Source organism: Lynx rufus, unplaced genomic scaffold (assembly GCF_022079265.1).
Source record: "Lynx rufus isolate CCGP_SWC_20201006 ecotype Redwood Valley unplaced genomic scaffold, mLynRuf1.p SCAF_8, whole genome shotgun sequence".
Lineage (NCBI taxonomy): Eukaryota > Metazoa > Chordata > Mammalia > Carnivora > Felidae > Lynx > Lynx rufus.
The window spans coordinates 63,922,295-63,937,149 of NW_025814896.1; the positions used below are offsets into that span (position 1 = coordinate 63,922,295).

The 14,855-nt window shown below is 37.5% G+C and overlaps 1 protein-coding gene across 1 annotated transcript in view; it reads right to left on the reverse strand.

The window, feature by feature from the left end:
* LRPPRC (leucine rich pentatricopeptide repeat containing) overlaps positions 1–14,855 on the reverse strand; it is a 110,667-nt gene that overhangs the window by 16,214 nt on the left and 79,598 nt on the right. The window contains exons 28-30 of the mRNA XM_047068807.1: positions 9,098–9,240; positions 8,854–8,962; positions 5,419–5,545 (exon numbers count right to left, since the gene is read on the reverse strand). Coding sequence (XP_046924763.1) covers positions 5,419–5,545; positions 8,854–8,962; positions 9,098–9,240 — 379 coding nt within the window. The remainder of the gene's footprint in view (positions 1–5,418; positions 5,546–8,853; positions 8,963–9,097; positions 9,241–14,855) is intronic.

The window sequence follows — 14,855 nt, forward strand, 5'->3', positions numbered from 1 at the left end:
TGCCTTAGCAAGCTCGGTGCTGATCTTGCTGCCAACAACCTCAGCCTGTCGACATGAACATTGAAGCTGAGCAGATTGCGAGAAAAGCAGGGTCACTCCTAAATTATTCTCGTCAATCCCAAGAAAATCCTCCAAAGACACGGTGACGTGCCCAGCCTCTCAGTCACTTCCAGCCTCTGAGATTCACCCCTGCAGTCCCCGGGCACAGGATTTTCTTATCCCCCCCCACCCCTTGCCTGACCAATCCTCTTAATCCCACCAAAGCACCCATTGCTCAGTTTGACTTTTTTCCTTTGTCCCATCTGTCAAAGCTTTTAAGTCAACAACTCGTGCATGAGACTATAAACTGCATAAAGGATTTACTTTCTCATTCTTTAGCATGATTAAATAAACAGAAGACACATTAAAATTAAGCTCACTTCTTAAGTCAACATTATTACATGTATTATACCATATTTACATGAAAATATTACCTAAAATTCATTGAGACCATGCAGTAACAAAACTTCCCTTTTAACTGACATTAAGTGTGAACTATCAACCTTTCAAAAACCTCAGAACACAGAACATTTTCTTTCAATAATTTCTTTCAATCTCAAGAAACTGCCTTTTCTATACAAATATGAAAGTGGGGATCAACAGAAAGACAGAAACTCTCCTCAGTTCTATAATACACTGAGCATCTATATTTTACATATGTACAAACTGACCAATCACAATAAAAATATATTCCAAACTGGCAAAAGGAAAAAAAAAAAAAACTACAAAAAGTTACTGGCAGAGATCTTTTTGTTGGACAATAAAAGTTTACTTCTGACCTATACTTTGGATCTTTCCTTTTATTAAAAAAAAAAAAAAATCTAGTTCAGAGCCATCAAATCAAACTTCCTGTGATGATGGGAATATTCCTTATCCGTGTTGTCCAGCACGGTCGTTAGCCACCAGCCACACGTGGTTATACGGCTACTGTGATGGAGGAATGGAAATGTCAATTTCCTAAAAACGCAGTTTAGTGTTATCAGAGATTTAAAACAATAATTTATCTCCCTTACTGATCTTTGGATAAGCACTTCTCCTCCCTTGAAAGCATTCATTATATCTAAATTTTTATTTTGAAACATGAGGAAGTGTAATTCTAACTAAAAATGAAAGAAAGTTGACTTCTTTAATTTTTTAAAGGCTGCTGTCACTGTTGAGGTGACATACTTTTGAGGTGCCATTATTTGTGGGGAAGGTTTAAATGACCTCCTGAAAATGAAGAAATCTCATTAGAGGTCAAGTAAATGCAACATATCAGAGAGTACAGCAAGGGTACAGCAAAAAAGACTGCATTCTTTAGTTCACAGAGAAAACTGCTCTGAAGACTGAACAAGAGGCATCATGCAGGTAAAGTAACAACAGGTTGCTATCTATGGACTGCCAATAACAGTGCCAAAATACATGGGGGCACTGCCACTTGCTCATTTGGTCACGCTACATCACAATAAAGAAGGCCATTTGAAAAAAGCAACCGTTCTTTTTTACTCAGAGCACTGGTACGAAACTGGAAGAAGTGATGACCTAATTAGAAACGTGAACTTCAACTACCATTTCTGAAGTTCCAGGCCAGAGTTATTTTCAAAACAACCCAATGTAGATCTAACCCAAGGTACAATTCTTCAGAGTTCGATATAACATCTTCTCAGTTCAAGGGAAAGGATGTGCATCCAATCCCCAGATTAGGTGCTTATGGCATGGTAAGGCTTTGCATCTAGGATTCTCTTAGGTGCACCCAGCTGCATGTGGAAGGCAGCTACAAAATCCTCCTGGAAGGATAACACAGCTAAGATAAAAGTGCCCTCAGAGTACAGAAAGGCTTCATGGAGATCCAGAGAAGGAGGAAAAATCAACGTACATTTTACACGTTGTGCACATAAGGGCAAACAGGAGGGCTGTGATTGCAGGCATCTTCTACCATCTTCTAGATCAGCAGCTTTCACAACAACTTGTTTGATCAAGATCCCCATCACACAGGGTAAGGAACGTTTCACAGAACCTACTAGTGTACATTTTACTAAATAAAACTCACAAAACCATCTTTATCACATGGAATGCTTCGATATTTTCTATTCTATTTCATTTACACAAAATGTTGGTCCTGTCTCACTAAAGAGATTCCATGACCCTTACTGGTTACAACTGCAGTTTGAAAAACCACTTCAATGAAAGATGTGCACACTGCATGAGCACTCTAGGGGGGAGGCAAGAGGCTGTTTAATCCTCTATTTTTAAATCTTATCCTCTGAAAAGTGTCTATTTTTTAAAGTTTATTTATTTATTTTGAGAGAGAGTGAGTGCATGCAAGTGAGGGAGGGGCAGAAAGAGGGAGGGAGAGAATCCCAAGCAGGCTCTGCGCTGTCAGCACAGAGCCCGGCATGGGGCTTGATCTCAATGAACCATGAGATCATAACTTGAGCCAAGATCAAGAGTCAGATGCCCAAAAACTGAGTTACCCAGATGCCCCTCTATTTTTTGAGTATGTTTTATAATACACTTAACATGTGCTACATTAGTACAATTCATTACTAAAGGATATGATAAAAATGTTTATGACGTGATTATTGAATCACTTGGGGTGTTTAGTAATTCTGGGCCCCAAACCATTGCTGGGTGGATGGACTGAGTCAGATGGACTGAATCAGAACTTTTGGAGTGGGCTGTGGGGAATCTTCATGCTACCAGAATGTGAGGCTTACAGTTCTAGAACAAACCCAATTAAAATGAGAAAAAATTACAATCTGTGCTTTGGGGAATTTCAGAGATCTCTGTGACCAACCCCAGAATTAAAAGTTTAAAAAAAAAAGTTTGGGGGCGCCTAGTTGGCTCAGTCAGTTAAGTGTCTGACTTCGGCTCAGGCAGGTCATGATCTCATGGTTCATGGGCTCGAGCCCCACGTTGGGTTCTATGCTGATAGCTCAGAGCCTAGAGCCTGCTTTGGAATCTGTGTCTCCCTCTCTCTCTCGGCCCTTCCCCTGCTCATGCTGTCTCTTTCTCTCGCTCTTTCTCAAAAATAAATATGTTTTCTTTTAAAGTTAAAAAAAAAAAAAAACTTTCCTTCTTTGCTTCTATCCCTTCACTTAATCACACCCAGTTCACAACACAAAATGCTCTTCTCTTTATGCTGCCTCCCTTTCCTCCTAAATCACTATTGCTTCAGAATGCCTTTGATTACTATGCGCAGTGTTAGGATAGAGAGTTTAGGTAATAATTTTCTGAGAAAAGTAATTTTAGGAAAATACCACATCCCCTTGATGACTTCAATGATTACAGATGGCAATAGGCTGTTCAATGTAAAATTTTTCAAGTCACTAATGGAGCATGTCTCGAGTATTCTAGAGATACGTAATTTAATTAGCAACTGAGTAAAAACACAAATGGGATACAGAATACATTAAAAACCTGAACTTTCAAAAAGTCTTAGTGTGACTGTCCTTGATATAGGACATACAAATGATGGTTGAAGACCACAGATATATATAGTGTGCATGTGTGTGTATAAGTATATATTATACTTGTATGTATACATCTATATATACTATATGTATACACACTGTACATGGGTGTGTTATGTATTTCCAGACAAGTACAGTCAGATACATTTTTCAAAATGTAATGAAATACAAACAGTAAATATGACCCTATGGTGCATAACATTTTTTTTTTAATTTTTTTTTTAATGTTTATTTATTTTTGAGACAGGGAGAGACAGAGCATGAACTGGGGAGGGTCAGAGAGAGGGAGACACAGAATCTGAAACAGGCTCCAGGCTCTGAGCTGTCAGCACAGAGCCCGGCGCGGGGCTCGAACTCACGGACCGCGAGATCATGACCTGAGCCGAAGTCGGCCACTTAACTGACTGAGCCACCCAGGCGCCCCTATGGTGCATAACTTTAACGTAACACTAGCATTAACACCAAATTTTCCAGCAAACTGCAAGAATGCCAAGCACCCACTTTCTGTTCAGGACTCTAATATTCCAAAAGTACTGTGACTTAAAAATTCTGAAGGCCAACGTTGAGCCAAGAGAGATTATTTAAGAACTTGTAATATGTTAGGAAAAGGCTGACCTTTGCCACTGAAAATAAGGTTATTGACTCATCACCAGGACAGCTCTATATTCCTGGGCAGGTGACTGTGATCTATTCCTTTCTAGGCCCTTTCTGGTTAATAACTCAACTTTTCGCATTAACTTCTTGGGGATAAGACAACAGAGTCCATTACCTGACACACCAGGTAAGAAAACTTCACTCTTGTTCTGATTAACGAAGTATTTTACTCTGAGGAACTAGCCAGAGAAACAAAATCCCTACCATGACCACCACACAGATTTTTTTTTTTTTGTAAAAAGTCCAAAATCAAACAAAAAACCCAACAGAAGGGCAAAGAGAAAGGCATTTAAAATGTGCTGAGGGGCGCCTGGGTGGCTCAGTTGGTTAAGCCCGACTTGATTTCGGCTCAGGTCATGATCTCGTGATTTGTGAGACAGAGCCCTGCATCGGGCTCTGTGCCGACAGAGATTCTCTCTCTCCCTCCCACCCCCCAAATAAACATTTTTTTTTTTAAATAAGTAAAATCAGGGGTGCCTGGGTGGCGCAGTCGGTTAAGCGACCGACTTCAGCCAGGTCACGATCTCGCGGTGCGTGAGTTCGAGCCCCGCATCAGGCTCTGAGCTGATGGCTCAGAGCCTGGAGCCTGTTTCCGATTCTGTGTCTCCCTCTCTCTCTCTGCCCCTCCCCCGTTCATGCTCTGTCTCTCTCTGTCCCAAAAATAAATAAACGTTGAAAAAAAAAATTAAAAAAAAAATAAGTAAAATCAGTCATTCAATAAAATGTGTTGAGCACCTATATTTTCTCTACTTCACTCTATGTTCTTCAACACCTAGAAGAGATCTCTAATGTAAGTCTTATTATCATCTCCTCATCACATAAAAGAAAAAATGAGGCTCACAGATGGGAGGCAATTTCCCCAATAGAAATTTCAAGTAAGATTCGAACCCTTGCCTAAGTTCAAAGCCTTTGGGTGTTTTCATTATATTAGGGTCCTCCCACCAAAAAAGGTTCACAGATCTAGCTGCTGAACAAGAAACAGAGTATGATGAAGAAAAAGCAATTACTTTTCTGTATATGGACATCATAAATGAGTGGCAAAGTTATATTAGGCAAATAAAATGTACTGCACTGTGCAGGGCCAGTAAAGGTTTTTTTTTTTTTTGTAGGTTAAAAAGAAACCCATAAAATTAGAAAACCATTTCATAGGATTTTTGTGTGTAGTTGAGGATAATTAAGCAGCTGCTGCTACCAGTACAAATCATTAGAAAAATTCTAATGAGAGCTGATACTTTTTTTAAGTGACAGGTTTAATACAGAGACTAATACTTACACATCTTTCACTTGTATTGCTTGTAAGAAGCTATCCTTCTCCAAAAGTAATTTTATAAGACTGCCATAAGTTTCATTGTTCAGCACAATGTTTTGCTTGTGTGCTTTCAGGAAAATACTATATGCATCTATGAAGGAAAAAAACATAAAATGAGGTGACATTACTCTGAAATGGCAAAAAAGGAGGGAAGAAACCCTAGAACATGGCCCCCAAACCACATTATTTCTCCTTGTTTCCATACTCAGCCACCATACCACTCTCCACACACACACTGACCTAAACAGCAGATGCCGTCACCCTTCTCATCTTTGTAAACACAAAGTCACAGCTTTGGAAACTCTACTTAAGCCACATGGAAGGTACCTGAAAGGACTTCCTTTTAAAATGACTTTTCATACTAGTTTTTCTGAAGTCAATAAATTATTCTCATGCCAATAAAAATGAAAAAGAGCTCTTCTGAATTTGTTTGTCAAAAGATGATACCAGTTTCAAAATAAGCTGCAAAATGTGTGTTAAAGTCCAAATAAACCACAGTTATAATTTAGATTGAGGGGAGCAAAAGATGCATTTTAAAGCACTCTTTAATCTATAAGTGGGTGGTTACAATGGTTAACATTTCAACACAATAGCATTAAAATGAATATAGCCTATAATTCTAAAATTAGGAGATCAAATTATTTGGCTACGACAGGACTTATACAAAAACATACAATTTTCAAATATACAGGTATCTAACAAGTAAACTAAGCAACATTTGTTTGACTGATTAACAGTTTTATTTCACTTGTTCACAATAACTGTCAGTGAATGAAAAGATGTTACCAAAAGAGAAGTAACTACACTTTTCAGTCACTTACTTTTCTGAAATAAAATTGCCTGGCTATAAACATCCAACTGAAACTATAATCCACTCTCTGGTGTGTATAAACAAACCACAAAAGAGAGGGCATAAGTGAACTACACGTACGAACTTCTATAGGTATAAAGCTCAATGTAAGGAAATGCAGTACATACAATTAGGAGGGAACACGATATTAATGCTCAAAAAAACATTCAGAGCTACTTTAGAGGTTTCTGAACAAGCAGACATTACACTTGTATTTCTAAGTTAGGGGAGTTTGTATGAGCCCTTCAATTTAAACTGAAGTGACAATGTGAAAAACCCTCTTTCAAGGTAAACTCAGAGAAAACAAGAGAGAAAAGGTATGACATTAATATCTGTGTCTTAACCAAGGAGAACAGATAAAATCTGTCATTCTGTACACAGTGCTCCCTTTTAAGGGAGCTAAGAGGTTAAATGCAGTGCAATTTTTGTTTACTCCCCAACAAGCATGGTTTCCTGAATGGAAATATAAGTATAAGTCGAATATTTAAGATTGACAAAACAATCTAGAAAATCTTACTGTTTTCTAAAACTATAGGCATTGTAAGAAATCAGTATGTCTGTTTATTATTCTCTACTAGTTGAAGGAAGGAAGGATTGAAGGAGGGAAGGAAAGAGGGAAAAGAAGGAAGGGGCTATCATTGTAAAGTGCCACACTCATTCACCACAGGTTTCTGGTGTAAAAGTTGGTAAGGATGCTAAACTACCAGAAATTCGATAAAGTGCTATCATGTAAAGCATTCAAATTCCAAAGTATTTATATTTTGCTAAGCACTCAAATCCTGAGATTTGTGAATAAAAACTCTGAAGAATTAACAGGATAAAACAAGTACAATAAATGTAAGTTGCATACTAAAACCAGAATTGGGGTGTATCTCCACGTTTATAATAAACACTACATTATATTTATCTAGTTAACTAGGTAAGGTTTTCATTTAAAAACAATTTTTTTAATTAAATGTTTAATTTCTGAGAGAGACAGAGCATGAGTGGGGGACGGGCAGAGAGAGTGAGGGAGACACAGAATCTGAAGCAGGCTCCAGGATCTGAGCTGTCAGCACAGAGCCTGATGCGGGGCTCAAACCCACCAACCACGAGATCGTGACCTGAGCTGAAGTCAGATGCTTTAAGGGGCGCCTGGGTGGCGCAGTCGGTTAAGCGTCCGACTTCAGCCAGGTCACGATCTCGCGGTCCGGGAGTTCGAGCCCCGCGTCAGGCTCTGGGCTGATGGCTCAGAGCCTGGAGCCTGCTTCCGGTTCTGTGTCTCCCTCTCTCTCTGCCCCTCCCCCGTTCATGCTCTGTCTCTCTCTGTCCCAAAAATAAATAAACGTTGAAAAAAAAAAAAAATTTTTTTTTGAAGTCAGATGCTTTAACTGACTGAGCCACCCAGGTGCCCCCCAAAACAACAATTTTTAAAAAGGTAATATATGAAGGAGCTCTAGAGTCTTCAAAAAGTAACCATATACTAATTTCATATTTGTTTCAGTCAAATAAATACTCCACTGGAATATTTAAATAGTATTGATGATCATAATTAATTTTATATTTAGGTTTACCATATATAAGGTAAGGACTCAAGGATGTATAGGGTGAGTATGCAGCAAAGGAAAATGACACAAAGGATAAAGTTACTCTTCGTGACCCTGTACACTTTACATCAGTGTCACAAAATTCAGTTAAGAAATAAGAGGAAATTATAAATTTCTAAATTGATTCCTTTCTATTGAACAGAGCTCAAAATGATCAATACTAAAATGAATAAAAATCTACGTAACGGTTTAAGTATCATAAAGCATACTTGAAAATCCACAGAAAACTGAAAGAATTAAAGAGCATGCTAGCATGCTGTGGAGAAAAATTAACAACAAAAAAAGGGAAACAACAGTAATGTATGATTCTGAAAGAGTACAATGAAGTCTAAATGGAAATGTCTACAACGTAATAGGCAAGCTGCTATCAGAGTGTTCAAGATGGTCATAAAATTTTTAAAGTAGTCATAAAGGTGGTAGGCACGTCACGTCAGAAGTTTACTGCTAGAAAACAGGAAGATGAGCAAGACACAGGGTTCACGTCCAGCCTCTAACCTTGGAATGGTCCTTGATCACTTTGGCTTAGATATTTTAAAACAAGTTTTAGATATCTTGATTTTTTTTTTCATCTCTCAGTACTTCATTATAGATCTCAACATTTAAGGATATTGTCCTATAAGTCGTAAATTCCACTATCATACCTAATAAAAATGAGATGGGGCACCTGGCTAGCTCAGTCAGAAGAGCATGCGACTCTTGATCTCAGGGTCATGAGTTCAAGCCCCACACTAGACATAAAGATTACTAAAAAAATAAACATAAAAACAAAATGAGATAATTCCTTATTATTATCTACTACTCAGTTTATATGTAAGTTTTCCCAACTATCCCAAAATATCTTTGTTAATTTAAAAAATGAAAGAAAGTAATTTAAACAAGTTCCATCTCTGTCCTAGAGCACTTCTAATTTGTTAAATGGACTTGGATCTCATGCTACTATTAGACCCCTGTGTACAGGTTTACCTTTGCTTTTCTTTCGTTGGCAGGCATTCAACAGATCTTTCTGGATATTTGCTTCTTCACGTGAAGGTGGTGATGAACTCAGGGAATGCTTTTCATCCTCATACCACAACTTAAAAACAAAATTCTTCAGTTAAACAAAAACTGGTATACACAGTGATTTTTTTAGTATAAAACCGGGCTCACCTATGCCCTAACATTATACTGACAACAAAATCTGTTATGCTTACAGTTAAAAACAAATTACCTCAGGTACATCAAATGGAACCTCCTGATTATTGTTTCTAAGGATTTCTGCTAATAATCTTAAGGTCTTCGCACGAGGAATAATATTTTCTTCTTGCATTTTATTCCAGACAGCATCAGCTCTTTGCCAGTCACCATTTATTTCTGTAAAATTTGATTAGGCAGAAATTAATGAGCATAACGAAGTAGAATTCATAAAAATGTTTAGAATTTCCTCCTATTTGATGTTGAATTGTAAGCATTACCCCCAAATTACTGCTACCAGGGAAAGGAACAGGATGATTGTGGACCAAAGATGAGAAGACTTCTTTATGTATACCTTTTGAATTTTCAAATTCAAATAGAAATCCCTTACCTATTAAAAAATAACAACAAACCTCCTACCCTTTACTACATACTCTGAAAACCTTTTTAAAGTAACTGAGAAGTTGCCCATTTCTGAAATCAAAATCAGAAATAGCTAACAATTCAACTATGTCCGTGAAACTCTGGAAAGATGATGGGTACATGTATGCAGTATAATACACAGCTGAAGGTCTAAAGGGAGTGAATACGCGCAGATGTATGATTTTCTTCAAAGGGGACGAATCAACAAATGCTTTTCACTTAGTCGAATAGGGAGAATTCTGTCTCTTCTGCTGACTTGAAGAATGTCTGTGACATTGTGTGATAGATTTCTCACCCCAACAAATAATGCCACCAGACTATAAGTATTATAGGGCAAGGGAAGTTTACTGGAAGGAAATAGGCAGATTCCTTCATACTGAATATGTGGTATTCCTTTTATGTTCCTTTTGTGTCGTAACCTAGTCTTCACAAATAGCAAAAATTTAATAATCAAGACTTTTTTAAAACCTTCTAATGGGTTTTAAAAAGAGAAAAGCTCAAAGTCATTTAATATAATAAACTTTTACTTGTGAAAAACTAGACCAAAATATGAAAAATATCATGACACTAATTAAGTTCAATATAACTATTAAGCACAAAGAAATACTCCTTTAAAAGTGTTTTTTAAATTTTCAAATATGAATAAAGAGTCTTCATTGTGTACCATCAGCTCTAGGAAAGGGGTTATTTCAGAGCACAAAATGTTCCAGAAAACATAAATAAATGTTTCTCAGGAATTCCAAAATATTAAAACAAATCGGATTTTCCTAGATTCTCCCTGACCCCTCCAACTGAAAAGCTAAGTTTTTTGATAACTAATGACTCCTAAAAGTAAACAACTCAAACAAGAAAAACAAAACACATTCATACTCCATCAGAAACCTAAGTAAAAGGGTAGTAAGTAGGAAAATTTCACCAGGTCATACACAGATTGCAGTGATTTTGTACACACTTTGATAATAAAATCATTTGTATATAAAACGCTTAAATTTACAATCTATTTTCAAAACAAGATTCACATAAGCTAATTATGCTTATCCTTCATTAGAATGTTCTTATGTAACGTAAAATTCAGCAGCAACTTTTCAATTATGTGAATATAGAAAACTAATTGAACTAAACACATTAAAAGCAAAATGCCAAGCTCCAGTATCTTTAATCCTGTAGAAAAGGTGGAACACTTCTGTTCCCTGCCAGAGTACTATGGACTATACAAGACACAGGAAAGGTTTCCAAGAACTGGAAACAGCACTGCTAAGGTGCTTTCTAAAGAGATTCATTTTTACACTAACATAACTATTCCAAACACTGAAGAGAAGATGGGTAGAGGATGTACAAGTCTGTGCCTTCAACTGTAAGAATTAGAGGAAGACAATTTTCTTCTAAAAGAGGCACATGTATATGGAAGCTTCCAGTTTGGGGGTACAAGATATTACAGAGATGTACCTTTAATTAACTAGCAACTTATACAAGAGAATATTTCAAAATACATGAAAATTAGATAGTGTTTATACCATGAAACAACTCAGTCATTTATATTTACACACCCACACCCACACCCCCCCCCCCCCCACACACACACAAAACACAGACGCTTTTTTTTTGTTTAAAGGGAAAAAACTTCTTGGAAATATGCCTGGGTCACAAAATACGTAACAAACCTTTGAGGCAAACTAGTCAGCGTGCCAACATTTGCACCTGTGTACAAAAACTCACAAAGGCACAGAAAGGCCATGCCTTTCTTGTATAATATCCCTCTGGGGCTTAAAATGCCTTCTACCAAGACAACAACACTCCTACTCGTTGCCTGGGCTGTGGCCAGGGAATGGACACTCTGCCTCTATAATCCCATCACCAACCTCCTGGCACTCTTGGTTCCCCCTCTTTAAAGAATGAGAGGACTGACCACTACACAATCTCTGAGGATTGTTAAGCTATACAACCAACGATTCTGGACACCACTAGTGATTTTACCAGAATCCACACTATTGTGGGATTGTAATTTATGGCAATAGGACCAGTGTGTAACAAGTTGTCACTGTATGCGTAGCCGCTATGGTAATGAACTAAGAAATGAAAATGTCTAGTTTGGGGTTTTGGTTGAAATCGAAAGTTTTTACATATTACTGATCAGAGGGGGTAATTTCCAAATGATGGTTCCACTCTAAAATAACAAATCTAGGGCTCAGACAGGGATCTCGCTATGCAAGCCTGCACAGTCTTGCTTTGCCTGAATACAATCCAAGACTAGCGAGGGGTGTTCTATGACCTGGGAGACAAGGTAAAGGAGTACCCACTGGTCAAAGATGGAACAATGTGAGCACCTAGAAAACAATGATCGCAATAAACTGAAACACAAATAAATTTTTAAAATATGAGCTCACGAATTGAAAAAAAAAATCAATGTTCAACTTTGGAGATTCCAAGGACACCAGCACTTAAATATGGTAATTAAAAAGAGAAAAGGCACTGATCTTTCCCTGTGAATTTATTTCACATTAAGTAAAAAAGGAAGCCACAGACCATAACGTAGAGTATGAAACATGTAGAGGATAAAATAATCAAAATAATATGTGTATATGTAAAAACTATATGGATACAAATATACAGAAAAAAGGCTGGAAGGCTGGCCAATTGACAAGTTACTTCTGAGGTGTGGACAAAAGGACATTTCCACATTTTGTTCTGTATACTACACTACTGCATTGCTTGACTCTTTAGTAATTTGGAATATACTCATGCCTTATTTGTATAATAAATACACAGTGTGAAAAGAAATGTCAATGGAAGTACTTGAAAAAAAGGAAAAGCACATAAATAACTTCAGAGGTAGAATAAATGCTAAAGTGTAAATGTTGGCTTTTTAAAAATCGATTTGTAAGTCATATAGAGAAGGACAGATTCCATATGTTTTCACTCCTATGTGGATCCTGAGAAACTTGACAGAAGACCATGGGGGAGGGGAAGGAAAAAAAAATGGTTAGAGAGGGAGGGAGCCAAGATATAAGAGACTCCTAAAAACTGAGAACAAACTGAGGGTTTATGGGGGGTGGGAGGGAAGGGTGGGTGGGTGATGGGTATTGAGGAGGGCACCTGTTGGGATAAGCACTGGTATTGTATGGAAACCAATTTGACAATAAATTTCCTATTAAAAAAATAATAAATAAAAATAAAAATCGATTTGTAACATTTTAAGACAAAATTACAAACAAACATAAAGCAGTCTGTTTTCCAATAATGTATACAAATAATAAGCTATCTGTATATATGTAAAAAGAAATTGACATGTTTAGAATATAAGAAAATGTTCAATAAGGTAAAAATACTATCTCAAAATAATAGTATATTCATTATGCAGATGAGGGGGCTGCTTCATTCATGTTTGTTACAGGTCTTAGGAACTAATTTTGCAAGACTATCACCATGAAAGGTGATATTAGAAAATGTACTAGAAAAGACAGAGGGGCACCCGGGTGGCTCAGTTGGTTAAGAGTCCAACTTCGGCTCAGGTCATGATCTCACGGTTTGTGAGTTCGAGCCCTGCATCAGGCTCTGTGCTGACAGCTTGCTCAGAGCCTGGAGCCTGCTCCAGATTGTCTCCCTTTCTCTCTGGCCCTGCCCTGCTCACACTCTGTCTCTGTCTCTCTCAAAAATAAATAAACATTAAAAAAAAAAAATTAAAAAAAAAAAGAAAAGATAGTTCAAACTAAAATTTGAATTGTGACAGATTCTTTTTAACAGATCACCTATGGACATCATACTGTATACAGTAAGTAGAAAATGAAACGCGTTTAGTACAATTAGTATTTATTTATTTATTTATTTTAGTACAACTAGTATTTAAAGATATGAAAAGTTTCATTTTCTATTTCTTCATCTAGATTACAGTTACATGAATGTTGGCTATCATAAACCACTGAGCCATGTGTATCGTTGTTTTGTGCCTGTTTCTGTAGTATGCTGTAATTCACAACCTGAAGGGTGTGGTGGGTGGGGGATACTCTTTTAAAACAAAACAAAACCACTCTTTGACAAATACCCCAAAATAATCAGGCCAATCGCTTTTAAAGGCTAAAATTACACCATGAGAAAGAATGAGTTCATAAAAAGTTCTGGTAGGTCAAACAAATTACTTTTTCAGAAATCCACAATCCAAGATAGGCATTTTTCAAGTATGATAGGACCACATCTCATACATCATTCCATATTATATGTTCCTTTTCAAACAAATTGAGTCCATAGTGCTTTATAAATTATTTAACACGTTTAAGTAGTGGTCCAAGTCAGAGGGCAAAAAGAAGAGCACTGGTTTATTCGGCAGAAAGGGAAGGATTAGGATTATCACAACCATATTATCTATTTGTTTTTTTTTTAATTTTTTTAATGTTTTTAATTTATTTTTGAGACAGAGAGAGACAGAGCATGAACAGGGGAGGAGGGTCAGAGAGAGAGGGAGACATCTGAAGACATCTGAAGGAGGGTCAGAGAGAGAGGGAGAATCTGAAGCAGGCTCCAGGCTCCGAGCTGTCAGCACAGAGCCCGACGCAGGGCTTGAACCCTCGGACCGTGAGATCATGACCTGAGCCGAAGTCGGATGCTTAACCGACTGAGCCACCCAGGCGCCCCCCATATTATCTATTTGTAGCACTACAAAGGTTATGAAGTACACCAACTGGGTTAAAAAGTATACTTCAATATAACGATTCCTCTGGCTTCCAGCCTCACAAGAGGCTACTCTCACATGACTGTGCTCTTCAGACTGCTGGCTCAAATACAGAGCAAAACACTGGAAGGAGGTGTCCAACAGAGCAAAGAGAGGGTGAAGGAGAAAAAATGGTGATAAACCTCAGAGACTGCTTATCCCTAAAGGAAAGTTGAACTTAGAAATTGTTTTCTTTTCTTTAAAAAACAAAACAAAACAAAACAAAACAAAACAAAACAAAACAGCAAAGGTCATCTGGACAGGGAAATAGAAGTCTGTGAGGCTGGCTACTTCCACCTTCCCTGGACTAGTGCTGTATCTCGTACATTCTTCCAGTTGTTCTTTCACTCTGTATAGCTAGTCTTTAGTCTTGGTCACAGGCCTAACTCTTTCCATAGGGCACTACCTTTTTATCTGCAGGGCCCTCCTCAATGTCTAGCACAGTAAGGGATTAGGGTCTTCTATGGGGATGACTTTAAACGCTGGGACTTGTGTGGAAACATAAATTCAGGGTTTTTTTTTTCGTTTCCAGTTTGCATAAAATTAAAATTTAAGTGTGAAACTGTTCCTCAAAAGGAAGAAAAGGGGGGTGGGGAAGGGAAAGAATTAGCACCTGAATGAATACAGGTTATAATCCACCGACTGAGGACTAAACTCCTAAAATGTAAGC